The sequence below is a fragment of the Prionailurus bengalensis genome, chromosome A1 (genome assembly GCF_016509475.1).
Source record: "Prionailurus bengalensis isolate Pbe53 chromosome A1, Fcat_Pben_1.1_paternal_pri, whole genome shotgun sequence".
Taxonomy (NCBI): Eukaryota; Metazoa; Chordata; class Mammalia; order Carnivora; family Felidae; genus Prionailurus; species Prionailurus bengalensis.
Genome location: NC_057343.1, coordinates 174,877,234 through 174,893,381, shown reverse-complemented (window position 1 = coordinate 174,893,381; position 16,148 = coordinate 174,877,234). Strand labels below are relative to the sequence as shown.

Below are 16,148 nucleotides of genomic sequence, written 5' to 3'. Positions count from 1 at the left end.
CGCAAGAGTTGATAAAATTGAAAATGAAAGTTCTTGATAATCACACTTAAGATAACCACGTTTGATGTTTTAATGTATGTCCTTCCGGACCTTCTTATATGTGCTGGAAATATATGTATATGCTTTTCCAGTGTTAAAAACAAATATATCAAAGAAATGCTTATTTTTTGTACATGCTGTGAAAGGGCAGTCCATGGTGCAGATAAAAAGCATTAATACATTTTATGTCTATTTTCGGGGAAATACTTCCTTACTCTTGTATAGTTTGACTACTTTATTTGACACAGAAAGACAAGTGGCTGTTAGAGCTTTTTTATAATATCTTTTAATATCAGATGATGCTTTTTGTTTTAAATTCTACTTTGATGTATTAATACTGTTGCCCCTGCTTTTTTTTTTTTTTAATTTTTTTTTTCAACGTTTATTTTTGCGACAGAGAGAGACAGAGCATGAACGGGGGAGGGGCAGAGAGAGAGGGAGACACAGAATCGGAAACAGGCTCCAGGCTCTGAGCCATCAGCCCAGAGCCTGACGCAGGGCTCGAACTCCCGGACCGTGAGATCGTGACCTGGCTGAAGTCGGACGCTTAACCGACTGCGCCACCCAGGCGCCCCGCCCCTGCTTTTCTTTATTTTTTTTTAATATTTATTTATTTTGGGGAATAGGGGAAGCAGAGAGAGAGGGAGACAGAGGATCTTAAGCAGTCTGCACTGACAGTGAAGAGCCTGACCTGGGGCTTGAACCCACGAACCATGAGATTATGACCTGAGCCAAAACCAAGAGTTGGATGCTCAACCATCTGAGCCACCCAGCCACCCCACTGCTTTTCTTTATTGATTTTCAGTTACCTGGTATAATGTCAACTATCTTTTAATAGGAAACAACTTATCAAAATATTAGAAGCTTTTTGCAAAAATAACTGCACATGTGCATACCCACACAAAGAATTCCAAAAAACGTAAAGAATTAAAGCTGTAAAAAAAAAAAAAATCAATAAAAAAGGAAGTAAGTGTTCTCCCTTAATTCCACCACTTCTTAGATAGCTGGTGTTAAGTTTTAGTGTATAGCCTTTCAGACTTTCTAAGTTTTTTTTAATGTTTTTATATACTGGAGAGAGAGCGTGCATGCACACGTGTGCACGCAAGTTGGGGAAGGGCAGAGAGAGATAGGGAGAGACAGGATCTGAAGCAGGCTCCAGGCTCTGAGCTGTCAGCACAGATTCTGATGTGGGGCTTGAACCGACAAACTGTGAGATCATGACCTAAGCCAAAGTCATACACTTAACTGACTGAACCACCAAATGCCCCACCCACCTTTCAGACTTTTTATATGCATTTAGATGACTACATAAATTGAAGTATAATTTTCTTGTTACACAGGTGGGATTATGCCACCTTTACAGCTTTTTTCACTTAAATCTGTTTTGGTAACTCATAAAAATAATACATGAACTATATTAAAATCTAGTTTTAAAAAGTTTAAAGCCTAAGATGAAATATGAAAAAAAAAAATCCCATTCAGATCACTTTCCTACTGCAATCTTTTAGTCCTAAATCTCCAACATAGTGATATTAACAATTTTTTATTTGTTTCCACATACTTTTATGCCTAAAACTCTATGTATATTTTCCCTGAAATAAACCAGAGGTTCTCAGACTTTGTGGTGTCACTCTTTATACTTAAGAATTATTGGGAACCTGGGGGTGCCTGGGTGGCTCAGTTGGTTAAACATCCAACTTCGGCTCAGGTCAGGATCTCGCGGTTCATGGGTTCGAGCCCTGCATTGGGCTCTGTGCTGACAGCTCAGAGGCTGGAGCCTTCTTTAGATTCTGTGTCTTCCTCTATCTCTGCCCCTCCCCCGCTCATGGTCTCTCTGACTTTCAAAAATAAATAAATGACTTCCAAAAATAAATAAACATGAAAAAAAAAAAGAATTATTGGGAATCAGGACACCTAGGTGGCTCAGTCAGTCAAGTGTCTGACTTGGGCTCAGGTCATGATCTCATAGTTAGTGAGTTTGAGCCCCACATCAGGCTCTCTGCTGTCAGCACAGAGCCCGTCTCCATCCTCTGTTCTCCCTCTGTGCCCCACCCCCACTTGTGCACGTGCTCTCTCTGTGACTCTCTCTTTCAAAATAAGTAAACTTAAAAAAAAAATTATTGGGAACCTCCATAGAGCTTCTTTTTATATATGGGTTATATCAGTTGATATATTAACATATTACAAATTAAAACAAAAATTTTTTAGTTCATCTTAAAAATAACAAACTCATTACATGTTAACATAAATTTTTGCAAATCTCTTTAATGTTTGGCTTAATAGAGAAAAAAACTGTGACGCTTGGGTGGCCCAGTCAGTCGAGCATCCAACTTTGGCTCAGGTCATGATCTCATGGTCTGTGGGTTTGAGCTCTGTGCTGACAGCTCAGATCCTGGAGCCTGCTTCAGATTCTGTGTGTCCCTCTCTCTCTGCCCCTCCCCCACTTGCACTCTGTCTCAAAAATAAACAAACATTAAAAATAAGTAAAAAATAAAGAAAAAAAACTAGATTTTCTTACCTGCTTCTGCCTCTGATCTCTTGTGATACATAATTTTATTTTTAAATTAAAAAAATTTTTTTTAAGCTTATTTATTTTGAGAGAGAGGGAGAGAAAATTCTAAGCAGGCTCCGTGCTGTCAAGGGGAGCCTGTTACAGGCTCAAACTCATGAACCATCATGATCTGAACTAAAATCAAGAGTGGACCGCTTAACCGATTGAGCCACCCAAGGCACTCCATGATGTGTAGTTTTGAAGTATATGAGGAACATCCAGTTTCACATAAGATATAGTTGGAAATGGGAAGAGTATTTCAACAGCCTTTTCAGATAACCATGGATGTTCTTTGATAGTGTGATAAGTTTCTTAAAGGTTAGTTGTAATATGGAATTTGAAACCATACCAAGGAACTTTTCATTCTTTTACGTTGAAATCTATTGATCTGTCTTGCACTTTTTTTTTTTTTAGTTTCTTATGGTCTTTTTTTTTTTTTTTTAAGTTTATTTTTAGAGAGAACACACATGCACGCACACCTGTGCAAGCAGGGAAGGGGCAGAGAGAGAGGGAGTAAGAGTATCCCAAGCAGGCTCCACACTGTCAGTGCAGAGCCCAATATGTGGGGCTCGATGTTGCTTACATTTCATCCCTATCCAACCCCCCACCTCCTTTCTATTCCTTCTTTCTGAGAAGTAACCACTGTTGACAGCTAGGTGTTTATCAAGAAATGTGGCTCACCAAATGTGAGATTATGACCTGAGCTGAAGTCAAGAGTCAGACGCTTAACTGGCTGAGCCATCCAGGCCACGCTACGAATGGTCTTTTTAATGTAGTTAGTAGACGCTTTCACACACAATTTTCTGAGAGGCATCACTTTTCTTCAGTTCTTTTTTTGAGGTCTAGTCTTAATTTTTATTTGTTTTAATTAAAAAAGTTTTTTCTTGGTGCACCTGGATGGCTGCTTGGGATTCTCTGTCTCCCTCTCTCTCTCTGCTTCTCTCATCCTCTCTCTCTCGCAATAAACTTAAAAAAATGTTTTTTATTGAAGTATAATTGACATGTAATGTTATTAGTTTCAGTTGCACAACATAATGATTATTTTTATATATTGCAAAATAATCACCACAGTAAGTCTGGTTACTATCTGTCAACATACATAGTTACAGACTTTATTCTTGTGATGAAAACTTTTAAGATCTAGTCAGTTCATTACCTCCCCCGGCATCCTTGAAGCCCCCTGGCTACTCCTCTAGCCCCTCTTTGGCTTTGTGCCTTGAGCCTGACTTGGAGAGAATATTTGGGGATAGGTGGGCTTCAGGATGCTGGATCCAGTCATCTTTTTCTTTCTTTCTTTTTTTTTTAATGTTATTTATTTTTGAGACAGAGCATGAGCAGGGGAGGGGCAGAGAGTGAGGGAGACACAGAATCTGAAGCAGGCTCCAGGCTCTGAGCTGTCAGCACATAGCCCGATGCGGGGCTTGAACTCACAGACTCTGAGATCATGACCTGAGCTGAAGTCGGACGCTTAACCGACTGAGCCACCCAGGCGCCCCAGTCATCTTTTTCTTAAGTTATATGTTTAGTCCTTTCACATGTTGAACTTCCCCCATATCTGTTTCCCAAAAATAAAATGTTCCTTAAAGGCCATCATGAGTCAGAAATGGAACTGGCGGCAGCAGCTATCAGATGAGCTATCTCGTGTCGGCCACCTGCTTTCTCCTCCCATTACTTCTCTAAGTATTGTTGTCTTCTCTAGAAAGCCAAACCACGAGCACCAGTTTACGCATCTAGCAAGGTAGTGCTGGTGGTTGACACGAGGCTCTCAGTTCCTTGGCATGTGAAATGCTCCATAGGACTGCTTGAGTATCCTCCCACCATGGCAGTTGACTTCGCAGTTAACTTGACTCATATCAGTGTTAAGACTACATCTGGTCTCTCCTTTGCTGTCCTGGGCCTCGTGCTTTCTTTGTCACTCCCCTCCCAAGGTCCTGCTGAAAAGTGGTTGATGTGTCTTGCACTTTGTGAGGATTTTTGACTGTAGCTTGATTTCATTACTTCAAACATTCATTATTTGGAAAATATTGTTCACTGAATTAATACAGATCTTCCAAATGTTGTTGCATTTTACCATATACATAATTTCATGTGTTAAAAGCACCACCAAACTCATCAGAAAAGCTTTTAAGAGGTATTAGGAAATTGGCAGGTTTACAGTGGCAGATATAAGTTCGCAAATTCTAATTTATAATTGACAATAATTGCTGTTAGTTGTGGGTTTTAAATTAACAGCTTTATTATTGATATGTAATTCACATACCAAACAGTTCACGCATTTCAAATGTGAAATTCAGTAGCTTTTAGTATATTCACATTTTTGCGCATCCATTACCCCCATCAGTTTTAAAATATTTTCCCAAAAATGTTTTAAAATATTGAGAACCCCTCCCCGCCCCCGTAAAATAACCCATGCCCTTTAGCTATTACCCTGCTGCTTCTATCCCTCCCTGCTCCTAAGCAACTACTCATCTACTTTTCCATTTATAGATTTCCCTTTTCTGTACTTCCATATGAATGGAATCATAGTATGTGGTCTTTTGTGACTGGCTTCTTTTACTTAAGATAATATTGTCAAGATTCATTCATGTTGTAGCATGTATCCGTACTGCATGCCTTTTTTTGTATTGTGGTAAAATGTATATAACATAAAAGTTTACCTTTTTTTTTAAGTTTATTGTTTAATTTATATCCAAGTTGGTTAGCATATAGTGCAACAGTGATTTCAGGAGTAGATTCCTTAATGCCCCTTACCCATCCCCTCCTCCCACAATCCCTCCAGCAACCCTCTGCTTGTTTTCTATATTTAAGAGTCTCTTATGTTTTGTCCCCCTCCCTGTTTTTATATTCTTTTTGCTTCCCTTATGTTCATCTGTTTTGTATCTAAAAGTCCTCATATGAGTGAAGTCATATGATATTTGTCTTTTCTGACTAATTTCCCTTAGCATAATACCCTCCATTTCCATCCACGTAGTTGCAAATGGCAAGATTTCATTCTTTTTGATTGCCGTGTAATACTCCATTGATTGCCGTGTATACTCCATACACACACACACCACATCTTTATCCATTCATCTTTTGATGGACATTTGGGCTCTTTCCATACTTTGGCTATTGCCGATAGCACTGCTATAAACATTGGGGTGTATGTGCCCCTTCAAAACAGTGCATCTGTATCTCTTGGGTAAATACCCAGTAGTGCAGTTGCTGGGTCATAGGGTAGTTCTATTTTTAATTTTTTGAGGAACCCCCATACTGTTTTCCAGAGTGGCTGCACCATTTTGCATTCCTACCAGCAGTTGCAAAGAGATCCTCTTTCTCCGCACCCTCGCCAACATCTGTTTGTTGCCTGAGTTATTAATGTTAGCCATTTTGACAGGTGTGAGGTGGTATCTCATTGTGGTTTTGATTTGTATTTCCCTGATGATGAGTGATGTTGAGCATCATTTCATGTGTCAGTTGGCCATCTGGATGTCTTCTTTGGAGAAGTGTCTCTTCATTTCTTTGGCCAGTTTCTTCACTGGATTATTTGGTTTTTTGGGTGTTGAGTTTGAGAAGTTCTTTATAGATTTTGGATACTAACCCTTTATCTGACAGGTCATTTGCAAATATCTTTTCCCATTCTGTCGATTGCTTTTTAGTTTTGCTGATTGTTTTCTTTGCTGTGCAGACACTTTTTATTTTGATAAGGTCCCAATAGTTCATTTTTGCGTTTGTTTCCCTTGCCTCTGGAGAGGTGTTGAGTATGAAGTTGCTGCAGCCGAGGTCAAAGAAGTTTTTGCCTGCTTTCTCCTCTAGGGTTTTCATGGCTTCCTATCTTACATTTAGAGCTTTTATCCATTTTGAGTTTATTTTTGTGTATGTTGTAAGAAAGTAGTCTAGGTTCATTTTTCTGCATGTTGCTGTCCAGTTTTCCCAGCACCACTTGCTGAAGAGTCTGTCTTTCTTCCATTGGATATTCCTTCCTGGTTTGTCAAAGATTCGTTGGCCATACGTTTGTGGATCTATTTCTGTGTTCTGTATTGTGTTCCGTTGATCTGAGTGTCTGTTTTTGTGCCAGTACCATACTGTCTTGATGATCACAGCTTTGTAATACATCTTGAAGTGAGACATTGTGACGCATCCAGCTTCGGTTTTCATTTTCAAGATTGCTTTGCCTATTCAGGGTTTTTCTGGATCCATACAAATTTTAGAATTGTTTTAGTTCTTTGAAGAATGCTGGTGTTATATTGATAGGGATTGCAAAAGTTTACCATTTTAATCATTTTAAGATTACAATTTTGTTGCATTAAGTACATTATTGTGCAGCCATTACCACTATCTGTTTTCAGAATTTTTTCATCTTCCCAAATTGAAACTCTGTACCCATTAAACGATTATTTCCCATTATCTCCTTTCCCTGCCTCTGGTAACCACAATTCCACATTTTATCTTTATAAAATTTGACTATTTTAGATACCTGATGTAAGAGGCATCAGACAGTATTTGTCCTTTTGTATCTGGCTTATTTCACTTAGCATTATGTTTTCAAGATTTATCCACGTCATGGTGTGTATCAGTACTTCATTCCTTTTTATTGTCAAATCATATTCCTTTGTATGAATATACCACAGTATCTTCATTCATTAGTTGATAAACGCTTGGACTGTTCCCACTTTAATCTATTATCAGTAATGTTGCAGGGAACGTTAGTGTGCAAGTTTTTGTGGAGATGTATGTTTTCATGTCTCTTGGGTGTATAGCTAGGAGTAGAATTGCTGGCTCCTATGACAACTCTATGTTTAACCTTTTGAAGAACTGCCAGACTCTTTCCAAAGAGGCTACACTATTTTACATTCCAGTAGTAGTGTATAAGGGGTCCAATTTCTCCACATGTCACCAACATTTGTTAATATCTGTCTTTTAAAATTTTATTTTTTTAATGTTTTTATTTATTTTTGAAGGAGGGAGAGAGAGACAGAGCATGAGTGGGGGAGGAACAGAGAGAGGGAGACACAGAATTCGAAGCAGTCTCCAGGCTCTGAGCTGTCAGCACAGAGCCCATTGCGGGGCTTGAACTCACGAACTGTGAGATCACGACCTGAGCCGAAGTCGGACGCTTAACTGACTGAGCCATCCAGGCACCCCAATATCTGTCTTTCACATGATAGCCTTTTAGTGGGTGTGAAGTAGTATCTTGTGGTTTTGGTTTGCATTTTTCTAATGGCTAATGATGATAGAGTATCTTTTCACGCGTTTGTTGGTTGTTTGTAAATCATCTTTGGAGAGCATCTATTCAAGTCTTTTGCCCATTTTTAAATTGGGTTATTGTCTTTTTGATGATGAGTTGTAAGGGTTCTTAATATATTCTAGATGCTACACTCTTATCAGATATATGATTTGTAAATCTTTTCTCCTATTCTGTGGGTTGCCTTTTGACTCTTTTGGTAGTGTCCTTTGATGCACAAAAGTTTTCAGTTTTTTTGTTGTTTTGTTTTTAAAGTAAGCTCCATGCCCAATGTGGAGCTTGAACTCCCAGCCCTGAGTTGAAGAGTCAACATGCTTTTCCAACTGAGCCAACCAGGTGCCCCAAACGTTTTCAGTTTTGATGGAAGTCCCAGTTTATCTAATGTTTTTCTTTTGTTGTTTGTGCTTTTACCATCATATCTAAGGAACAATTGCCTAATCCACGGTCATGAAGATTTTCACCTATGTCTTCTTTTAAGAATTTTATAATTTCAGCTCTTACATTTACGTCTTTGATGTGTTTTGAGTTAATTTGTGTATATAATATGATTTAAGGGTTCAAGTTCATTCTTTTGCATGTTAGCGTCCAGTTGTCCCAGCATCATTTGTTGATAGACTGTTCTTTCCACATCGAATTGTGCCTTTATACTTGAAAATATGAAAACTTAGAGAACTGCCTGGCGTTAGCCACACTGCAAAATTTAAAGCCAACTATCACGGTGAGAGAACACTCAAGTCCTCATTTCTTTTTTTTTTTTTTTTCAACGTTTATTTATTTTTGGGACAGAGAGAGACAGAGCATGAATGGGGGAGGGGCAGAGAGAGAGGGAGACACAGAATCGGAAACAGGCTCCAGGCTCTGAACCATCAGCCCAGAGCCTGATGCGGGGCTCGAACTCACGGACCACGAGATTGTGACCTGGCTGAAGTCGGACGCTTAACCGACTGCGCCACCCAGGCGCCCCTCAAGTCCTCACTTCTTACAGCAACTGTAGTTTCCCAAAACCACTCTCAGGTTTGATAATTCACTAGAAGAGTTAACTAAAAGCTATTATACTCATGGTTACGATTTATTGTAGGGAAAGGGTATAGATTAAAATCAGCTAAAGGAAGAGATCTATAAGGCAGAATGTTGAGTTCTAAGCACAAAGCTTCAGTATTCCTCTTTCATGCAGTCAGAATGCATTATCCTTCTGGCAAAGATTTGTGACATTATGCATGAAGTATTGCCAGTCAGGGAAGCTTACCTCAGCCTCAGTGTCCAGAGTTTTCATTGGGTCTTATTTACACAGTCTAATTGTTTTTGATTGATTACCTATGATTGAACTCAGTCTCCAGGTCAACTGATACTGCATTACCCACAGTCCCCACCCTAAACCCCATGGTTGACCTTTCTGGGGTGGCAGTCTACCCTATCAGGTATAGATTATCTCCCAGAATCCAGAGCCAAATACCAGATCTTTTTTTGGACACAGTGAAATTTTTTACTACACTGGGACAAGTATCCATTTTCTGGGGCAGAGTTAATAAGAGAATAAGGCGTTTTACTGAATATCCTCTGTCAGGATTATATTAGGATCTTTATGTATGTACATCTTACTAAATTTTCAAATTCACCCTGAGAAATACTGTTCCTCCTTTTTGCATATGAGGAAACTGAGGCTCATAAGCCAAGTGACTATTGTGAGTGGTGGAGCTAAGATTCAGACCTAAGTTTCTGTTCCAAAGCCAAGCCCTCCGCCAAACACTGCTCATCAGAGTTGCTCCATCAGACCGCTCTAGGGGCACTTCCTACATTGTATTCTCTGTGGATGGCTTTCCTTCACACAGTGAAGCACCTTGGATCCCAGCCACTCTAAATAATACATACCATCTGAATAAAAGCAGTTGTGTTTACTGCACAAATGGAGCTTTCAGATAAATTTCTTGGACTCCTCTACTGTGAATTCTGGAGCCATCACCACACATTGCCTCCCAGCAAAACAAGTTAAAGGTCTATGAAGATATACTCATCATATAACCTGTTTTGAAGTACCAAGCAATGGTGTTACTTTTAGGTTGATTTGAGCAACACTGAAACTCTTGCTGCTCTTTTTTTCTTCTCAGGCTGCTGTACAGGACCGATTGAATGAACAAGAGGGTGTACCAAGTGTTTTCAACCCACCTCCATCCCGACCCTTGCAAGTTAATACAGCTGACCACAGGATCTACAGCTATGTTGTCTCAAGACCACAACCAAGGGCAAGTTATTTTATAGCTGGAATTTCCCCCTTGTTTGTTTCATAAGTCCATTCACTAGGTTATGTTGATCTCTGTATGATAGGAGCAAAGGAAATATTCAGAATGTAAACCTATTAGGTAGATCTGGCTTCTTGGTAGATATGTTGGGTTTATCATCTTCACTTGATTCTTCAATGAATTGATACAGTAACTATCTTTTTTTTTTTTTTTAATTTTATTTTTGGCTCTTTGTTAGTTATTTGAAGTTTGTGCACCTTATTTGAGTACACAATTTTATTTACATGTCTGAAAATGTTGGCTGCATGTTCAATAGATTTATCACTTTTAAAAAAAAATATTTTATTTTTTAAGTAATCTCTACACCTTGCGTGGGGCTCGAACTCACAACCATGAGATCAAGAGTTGTATGCTCTAGCACCTGAGCCAGGCACCCTTAAATCTTTCCATTTTAAGTTAAAATGTTTACTGGATTCTTTGTTGCTTCATTTTACTTAATTGTAAGCTACTTCTAGGGAAGTTACTTGGAATCTTTGTGGGAGCCTTAGCCATATCTTTAAAATTCATCTTGAAGGGCTAGTAGCAGGGAGGTGATAAGTGGTTCATTTAAGAATGCTCCGGTGTACCAGGTATTTTGCTGTTGGGGATCCAGATATGAATAAGAGCCAGTCCTCCCCCTTCAAATTGTTCTTAGTCTAATTAGGAAAGTCAGATATGTATAGTGATGATGAACTCTAGAGAACTTTTTAGAGTTTCTCTTTCTTACTCTTGGAATTACACTCAAACTCTTACACTTGGATTTAGAATTCCAAGAAAGCACTCACTTTAACTTTGCAGCAGTTAGAATTTACTCCGTTATCACACTGTAAGACTTTGGTTTTTTTTTTTGTTTTTTTTTTTTCAACGTTTATTTATTTTTGGGACAGAGAGAGACAGAGCATGAACGGGGGAAGGGCAGAGAGAGAGGGAGACAAAGAATCAGAAACAGGCTCCAGGCTCTGAGCCATCAGCCCAGAGCCTGACACGGGGCTCGAACTCACAGACCGCAAGATCGTGACCTGGCTGAAGTCGGACGCTTAACCGACTGCGCCACCCAGGCACCCCTGTAAGACTTTGTTTTTAAGCAGTCTCCACACTGACCATTGGGCTCAAACCCAGAACCCTGAGATCAAGAGTCACACGCTCTACCGACTGAGCCAACCAGGCGCCCCATCATACTTATTTTGTGGAATACTTGACAACATTTCAAAAATGGAGTTTCTAAGTAGTTGCTTTGGGGTATTCTGAAGTGGAAGAAAATAAGTTCCTAGAGCAGTTACATGACTCAAGAAATTCTGTATATGTCTAATGTTTCTGCCATTATTTTGGGACTCTTATGTCAGCCATGGGGCTCCAGAGCTCCCTGGCCATAGACACAGGGAAAGTCTCAGGTTAACACAATGTGACATATAAGAAATGTTTTGTAAATGATAGAGCCCCTACATAGTTAATAATAACAGCAATAATCAACATTGCTAAAATTATAATTAATATTATTACTAAGATTAACGGTCATATGAAGATTTATAATTGTGGTTTATGTAATTATTTCTCATTTATATACAAATGTCCAAAGTAGTAATTGTGGTTATTGTTATTTCTGTATACCATATTTTAATGTATAAATTTGAAAAGGAAAGAATTGGGGCACCTGGGTGGCTCAGTCGGTTAAGCATCTGACTTCAGCTCAGGTCACGATCTCACGGTCCGTGAGTTCGAGCCCTGCGTTGGGCTCTGGGCTGATGGCTCAGAGCCTGGCCTGCTTCCGATTCTGTGTCTCCCTCTCTCTCTGCCCCTCCCCCGTTCATGCTCTGTCTCTCTCTGTCTCAAAAATAAATAAAAACGTTAAAAAAAATTTAAAAAGGAAAGAATGAATACTTATGATTTAGGGAGGCAAACTTGTAATTAAATTTGACAATATAAATAGTTGCAGAATTGAAGCACTGAAGCAGATTTAATACAAAAACTATGTGATAAAATAAAAATATGATAGTATTAGATGAAATGAGATGAAAGGCAATAAGTCTTTAAGAAGGATGATGTGACCAGGAAGAGGGAACTGTATTGCAGTGGAGGAATCATGCAAAAGAACAAAAAAAGAGTGAAAATTTGAACTAGCCATCTGCGGAGTATTAGAGATTGAGAGAATGGTGTCTAACTTTGTTTTTGGAATTTCAGGGGCTGCTTGGATGGGGTTATTACTTGATAATGCTTCCATTCCGGTTTACCTATTACACAATACTTGATATATTTAGGTATGTACATTTGTATTTATATGTTAGTAGAAATAGGGTAGACTTTGGAGCTGAAACATAGACCAGAATAGTAAGGTTTATGCTTTGTCAGTTTTGACTTGCCAATTGATCATCAGATTGAATACTCTTTCAGAACACTCTAATACTGTAGTATGACAATATTTTAAATTGTTCAGACATAACAGATGTTGTGAAATGGAACTGTTTTAAAGTAACCCTGTAAAGTAGTCTTGCCTATCTTTCTCAAGATCAGTCTACCTATGTTTATCATTATCCTCCCTCTTCCCACCATGTTTGTCACCTTTACATTCCCTAGTGAATCTTCACACCCTTTTCTTTCTAACCACCATTATCTACCAGCTTCACACCCCTTGTAACTTTTACCCTAAACCATCTAACTATATCTGACTATTCATAATCCCAAAAAATGTTCTTGCTCTTAGATTACCCATTTTTCTCTACATCTCCCACAACACTTTTACCTCTCTGGACACTCCTGTACATTCCCCTCTGTCCTGACAGCTCATTGGTTGCCGGCACTGGCACCCTTCCATATATATACCCCCTTGCTTTACACTTTCACTTTTCTTCTCACTTCCTTCATGTGCCATTCAGAGAGCTCAGTACTGGAAGACAGAGAGGGGCCAGGCCTACAAAATGTCAAAGGAGCCCAAGTTTCTGGCATTAGTCGTGGGGCATCTGGTCTATAACTAAGTAGTAAATGAACCCACACCTAGGCTTTATGGGGAACTACTAAAATGTTTTATGGGCATTTAGGCCAACCAATGGAGCTGGAATATGTGATCTGGGCCTTGCATACAGGGCAACCTGTGCTTCCCCTGATGCATGGAATAGCTTTGCCTTGATCTAGGGAGCAGAGGCTGGAGATGAGGACCCAGCAGGTGTAGAAGTGCAAGGATCAGATAAGACTACTTGGTGCTTTAGGAGTCTGCCTGCTTAATGGCTTCCTTTTGCTTTAGCAAAGTTCTTATTGGTTATCAGTTAATCAGTTGGTACTCTTTGCATCCTGTTTTATTTGAGAATGGACACATATAAACCGTTAAAATCATAACAGACTGAATTGAGATCTTTTTTAAAAAAAGCTGATCGTCCTGAATTATGTAGGCCATGAGAATATATTACAGTTAAAAAAGTTACAGCCTTTATCCATTCATTCATCAAAATTTGAAAACTTAATAAGATAGTCCTAAATACTTAATTTCAGAGAAAGTTATCAAAACATCAATCTTTTAAAAGATTTTTAACCACTCCCTTACATATATACAACTTCTTACATTTGTTTTTAATTTGCTCTGGAATGTTTGTGTAAGTGAATTTGATTTGATTACTCAGGAGAAATTCCAAGTGAAATTGTATACACATGGGGAATTTGAGGGGCTAAGGAATTGGCTCAAGATTGGGTAAGGAAAGTGTCATAGTTTAGTCGCCTTTTCTGTGCTGAAAATCTGTGAATATTGTTTGCTTTTCTTGGGAAAAAATATGCATGGCATGTGTGACTAATTTTAATGCAACTGTATCATCCAAGCAACTTGTTTAATGTTATGTAGCACATTGACTTATCAGAACTGTGTCCATTGCCTTCTGTGGAAACCCAAAGGCTAAATAAATGGTGCTATATAATTATGATAAGATAGGCTCTTTAGAAACAGATGTGTGGTATCACCTTTAACTTGACAATCGCTGCCAGGTGCCAAATCTATCAGTGTACTCTAGATCAGTTTTATAAACTTCCTTCATGGATGCCATCAACCATAAATCATTAAGCAGGATTTTACTTGACCCCTTGAAAAGCAAGTAAATCATGAGCACAAGTTCGGGTTTGAAGCCTGACCATAATTTGAATGGCTTGGGAGTATGCACTAAAAATTCAAAATCCCAGGATGACAGAAAGGAAAGGAAGAGGCAAGTAGGACAACAAGAAAGAGACAGCGCTCTTTTCTAGAGCAGTAGAACTGCTGCTTTCTGTGATAATGGAACTTTCTGTGATAATGGAAACGTTCTGTATCTGTACTGTCCAGTGTGGAAGCCACCTAACCACGTATGACTACTGAGTACTTAATGTGGCGAGACCGAAGAGCTGAATTTTAAATTGTATTTCATTTAGTTAACTTTAAATTTAGATAGCTACATGTGGCTACCTTATTAGACAGTGCCATTCTAGAAAATCTGGGGGCACAGCCTGACCTGTGATCTTTTTGGACTGTGTCTTCCTTTCCCAATTTTTCTAGTCCTGAATTTTTCTGCAAAAAGCATGCAGGATTTATTTAGACCAGTGTTGGAATTTATAATCCTAGCAGTTTGCATTCGTCTTGAACAGGCAATGGAACAACACTTGCTGCTTTGCACCTTTTGAGCCAGACTATACTCTCGGGTTTGATGGTCCACTCACAAACCCTTCACCTCCTTTTGCTGCCATGCCTCTGGCTCTGTTGTAGGAATCTTTACAAACTGGCCCACTCCATATGCACTACAGTAAGCCGATTCATGTGATATTTATTCCTTCCTCCCCAGGTTTGCTCTTCGTTTTATACGGCCTGACCCTCGCAGCCGGGTCACTGACCCCGTTGGGGACATTGTTTCATTTATGCACTCTTTTGAAGAGAAATATGGGAGGGCACACCCTGTCTTCTACCAGGGAACGTACAGCCAGGTCAGTGCCACGAACCATATAGATGCCAATTTATTGATATGGTTATATCCACAAAGGAAAGCATAGCCCAGCACTGATCATGTCATTCTTTTACTCAAGAACCTTAAATACCTCTTCACTGCTTATAGAAAAAAAAAAAGCCAACCCTACTTGATCTAATTCAAACCTCCTTTGGAGGTCTTTCCTATATAACTTGTTTCCGCATACCCTAGGTTCCAGCTAAACCATTTCCTGTACATACTCTGTACTTTTTACCTCTGTGCCTTTGCTTTTGTTTTTCCCTCCACCTGGAATGCCTTCCTCACATTTTTGGTAAATGGAAGCTTGCCCATCCTTCAGCTAGATCATATCACTCCTTTCTTATATCCTTTCTGATTGATGTGCCCTACCCTGGCCTACCTTGCAGTCTAAAATAGTAATCTTTCTTATGGTGCTATCATAGTTTTTTTGGAACTTATAGCATTTTCACATTTTTCCTTATATTATGGTTGCTTATATTTGTGTTTTATCTCCTATAGCAGACAATAATCCCCTTGAAGGCAAAGCCCAAGTTATCTTTGATCCCTCACAGAATTGAACAAGGGCATAGAGCATAGCCTCAAGGCAGCACATCTCTTTCAACCCAAGCCACACAGACCTTTGACTGTTATCTCTCAGGGGGTGAAAATTAAGACTTCTATGGGTGTTAGGCATATCTCTAGTTTACCAGAGAAAAATGTAGAACTAACACTGTGAACATAGCCCAAACAGTGGTTCTATTCTGCAGCCTCCAGAATTCCTGAATCTATCTGGTGAAAGAGAAAAATACTTTTCTCGTACTTCCTGCTTTGAGTCTCCCATATCGGCTTTTTCTCTATAGTCTCCTCAGGGGCTCTACTACTACCCTACTCAACAAGCATTAAGCACCTACTATATGCCCAGGCAGTGTGCTCAATGCTGGAAATGCAGATGTGAATGAGATGGGTACCTCTCCTGCACCCTCTTTGCTATGATCCTGAGGATAGATCACCATTGGTCATTCAGGAAATCTTTACTGAATTGTCATGTGCTCAGGATTAAGCAAATGAAAAAGCATACACAGGAATCTTGGACATTAGCCTTGTCTTTGAAGATCTTTTAAATCCTGTGCTCT

The 16,148-nt window shown here is 39.2% G+C and overlaps 1 protein-coding gene across 2 annotated transcripts in view; it reads left to right on the top strand.

Moving 5' to 3' along the window:
* FAF2 (Fas associated factor family member 2) overlaps positions 1–16,148 on the top strand; it is a 78,574-nt gene that overhangs the window by 49,544 nt on the left and 12,882 nt on the right. For both annotated transcript variants that reach the window (XR_006299845.1, XM_043597372.1), the window contains exons 3-5: positions 9,920–10,054; positions 12,269–12,345; positions 14,878–15,016. Coding sequence is in view for 1 of the 2 variants with exons in the window: in XM_043597372.1 (XP_043453307.1) it covers positions 9,920–10,054; positions 12,269–12,345; positions 14,878–15,016 (351 nt within the window). In the remaining variant the exon portion in view is untranslated. The remainder of the gene's footprint in view (positions 1–9,919; positions 10,055–12,268; positions 12,346–14,877; positions 15,017–16,148) is intronic.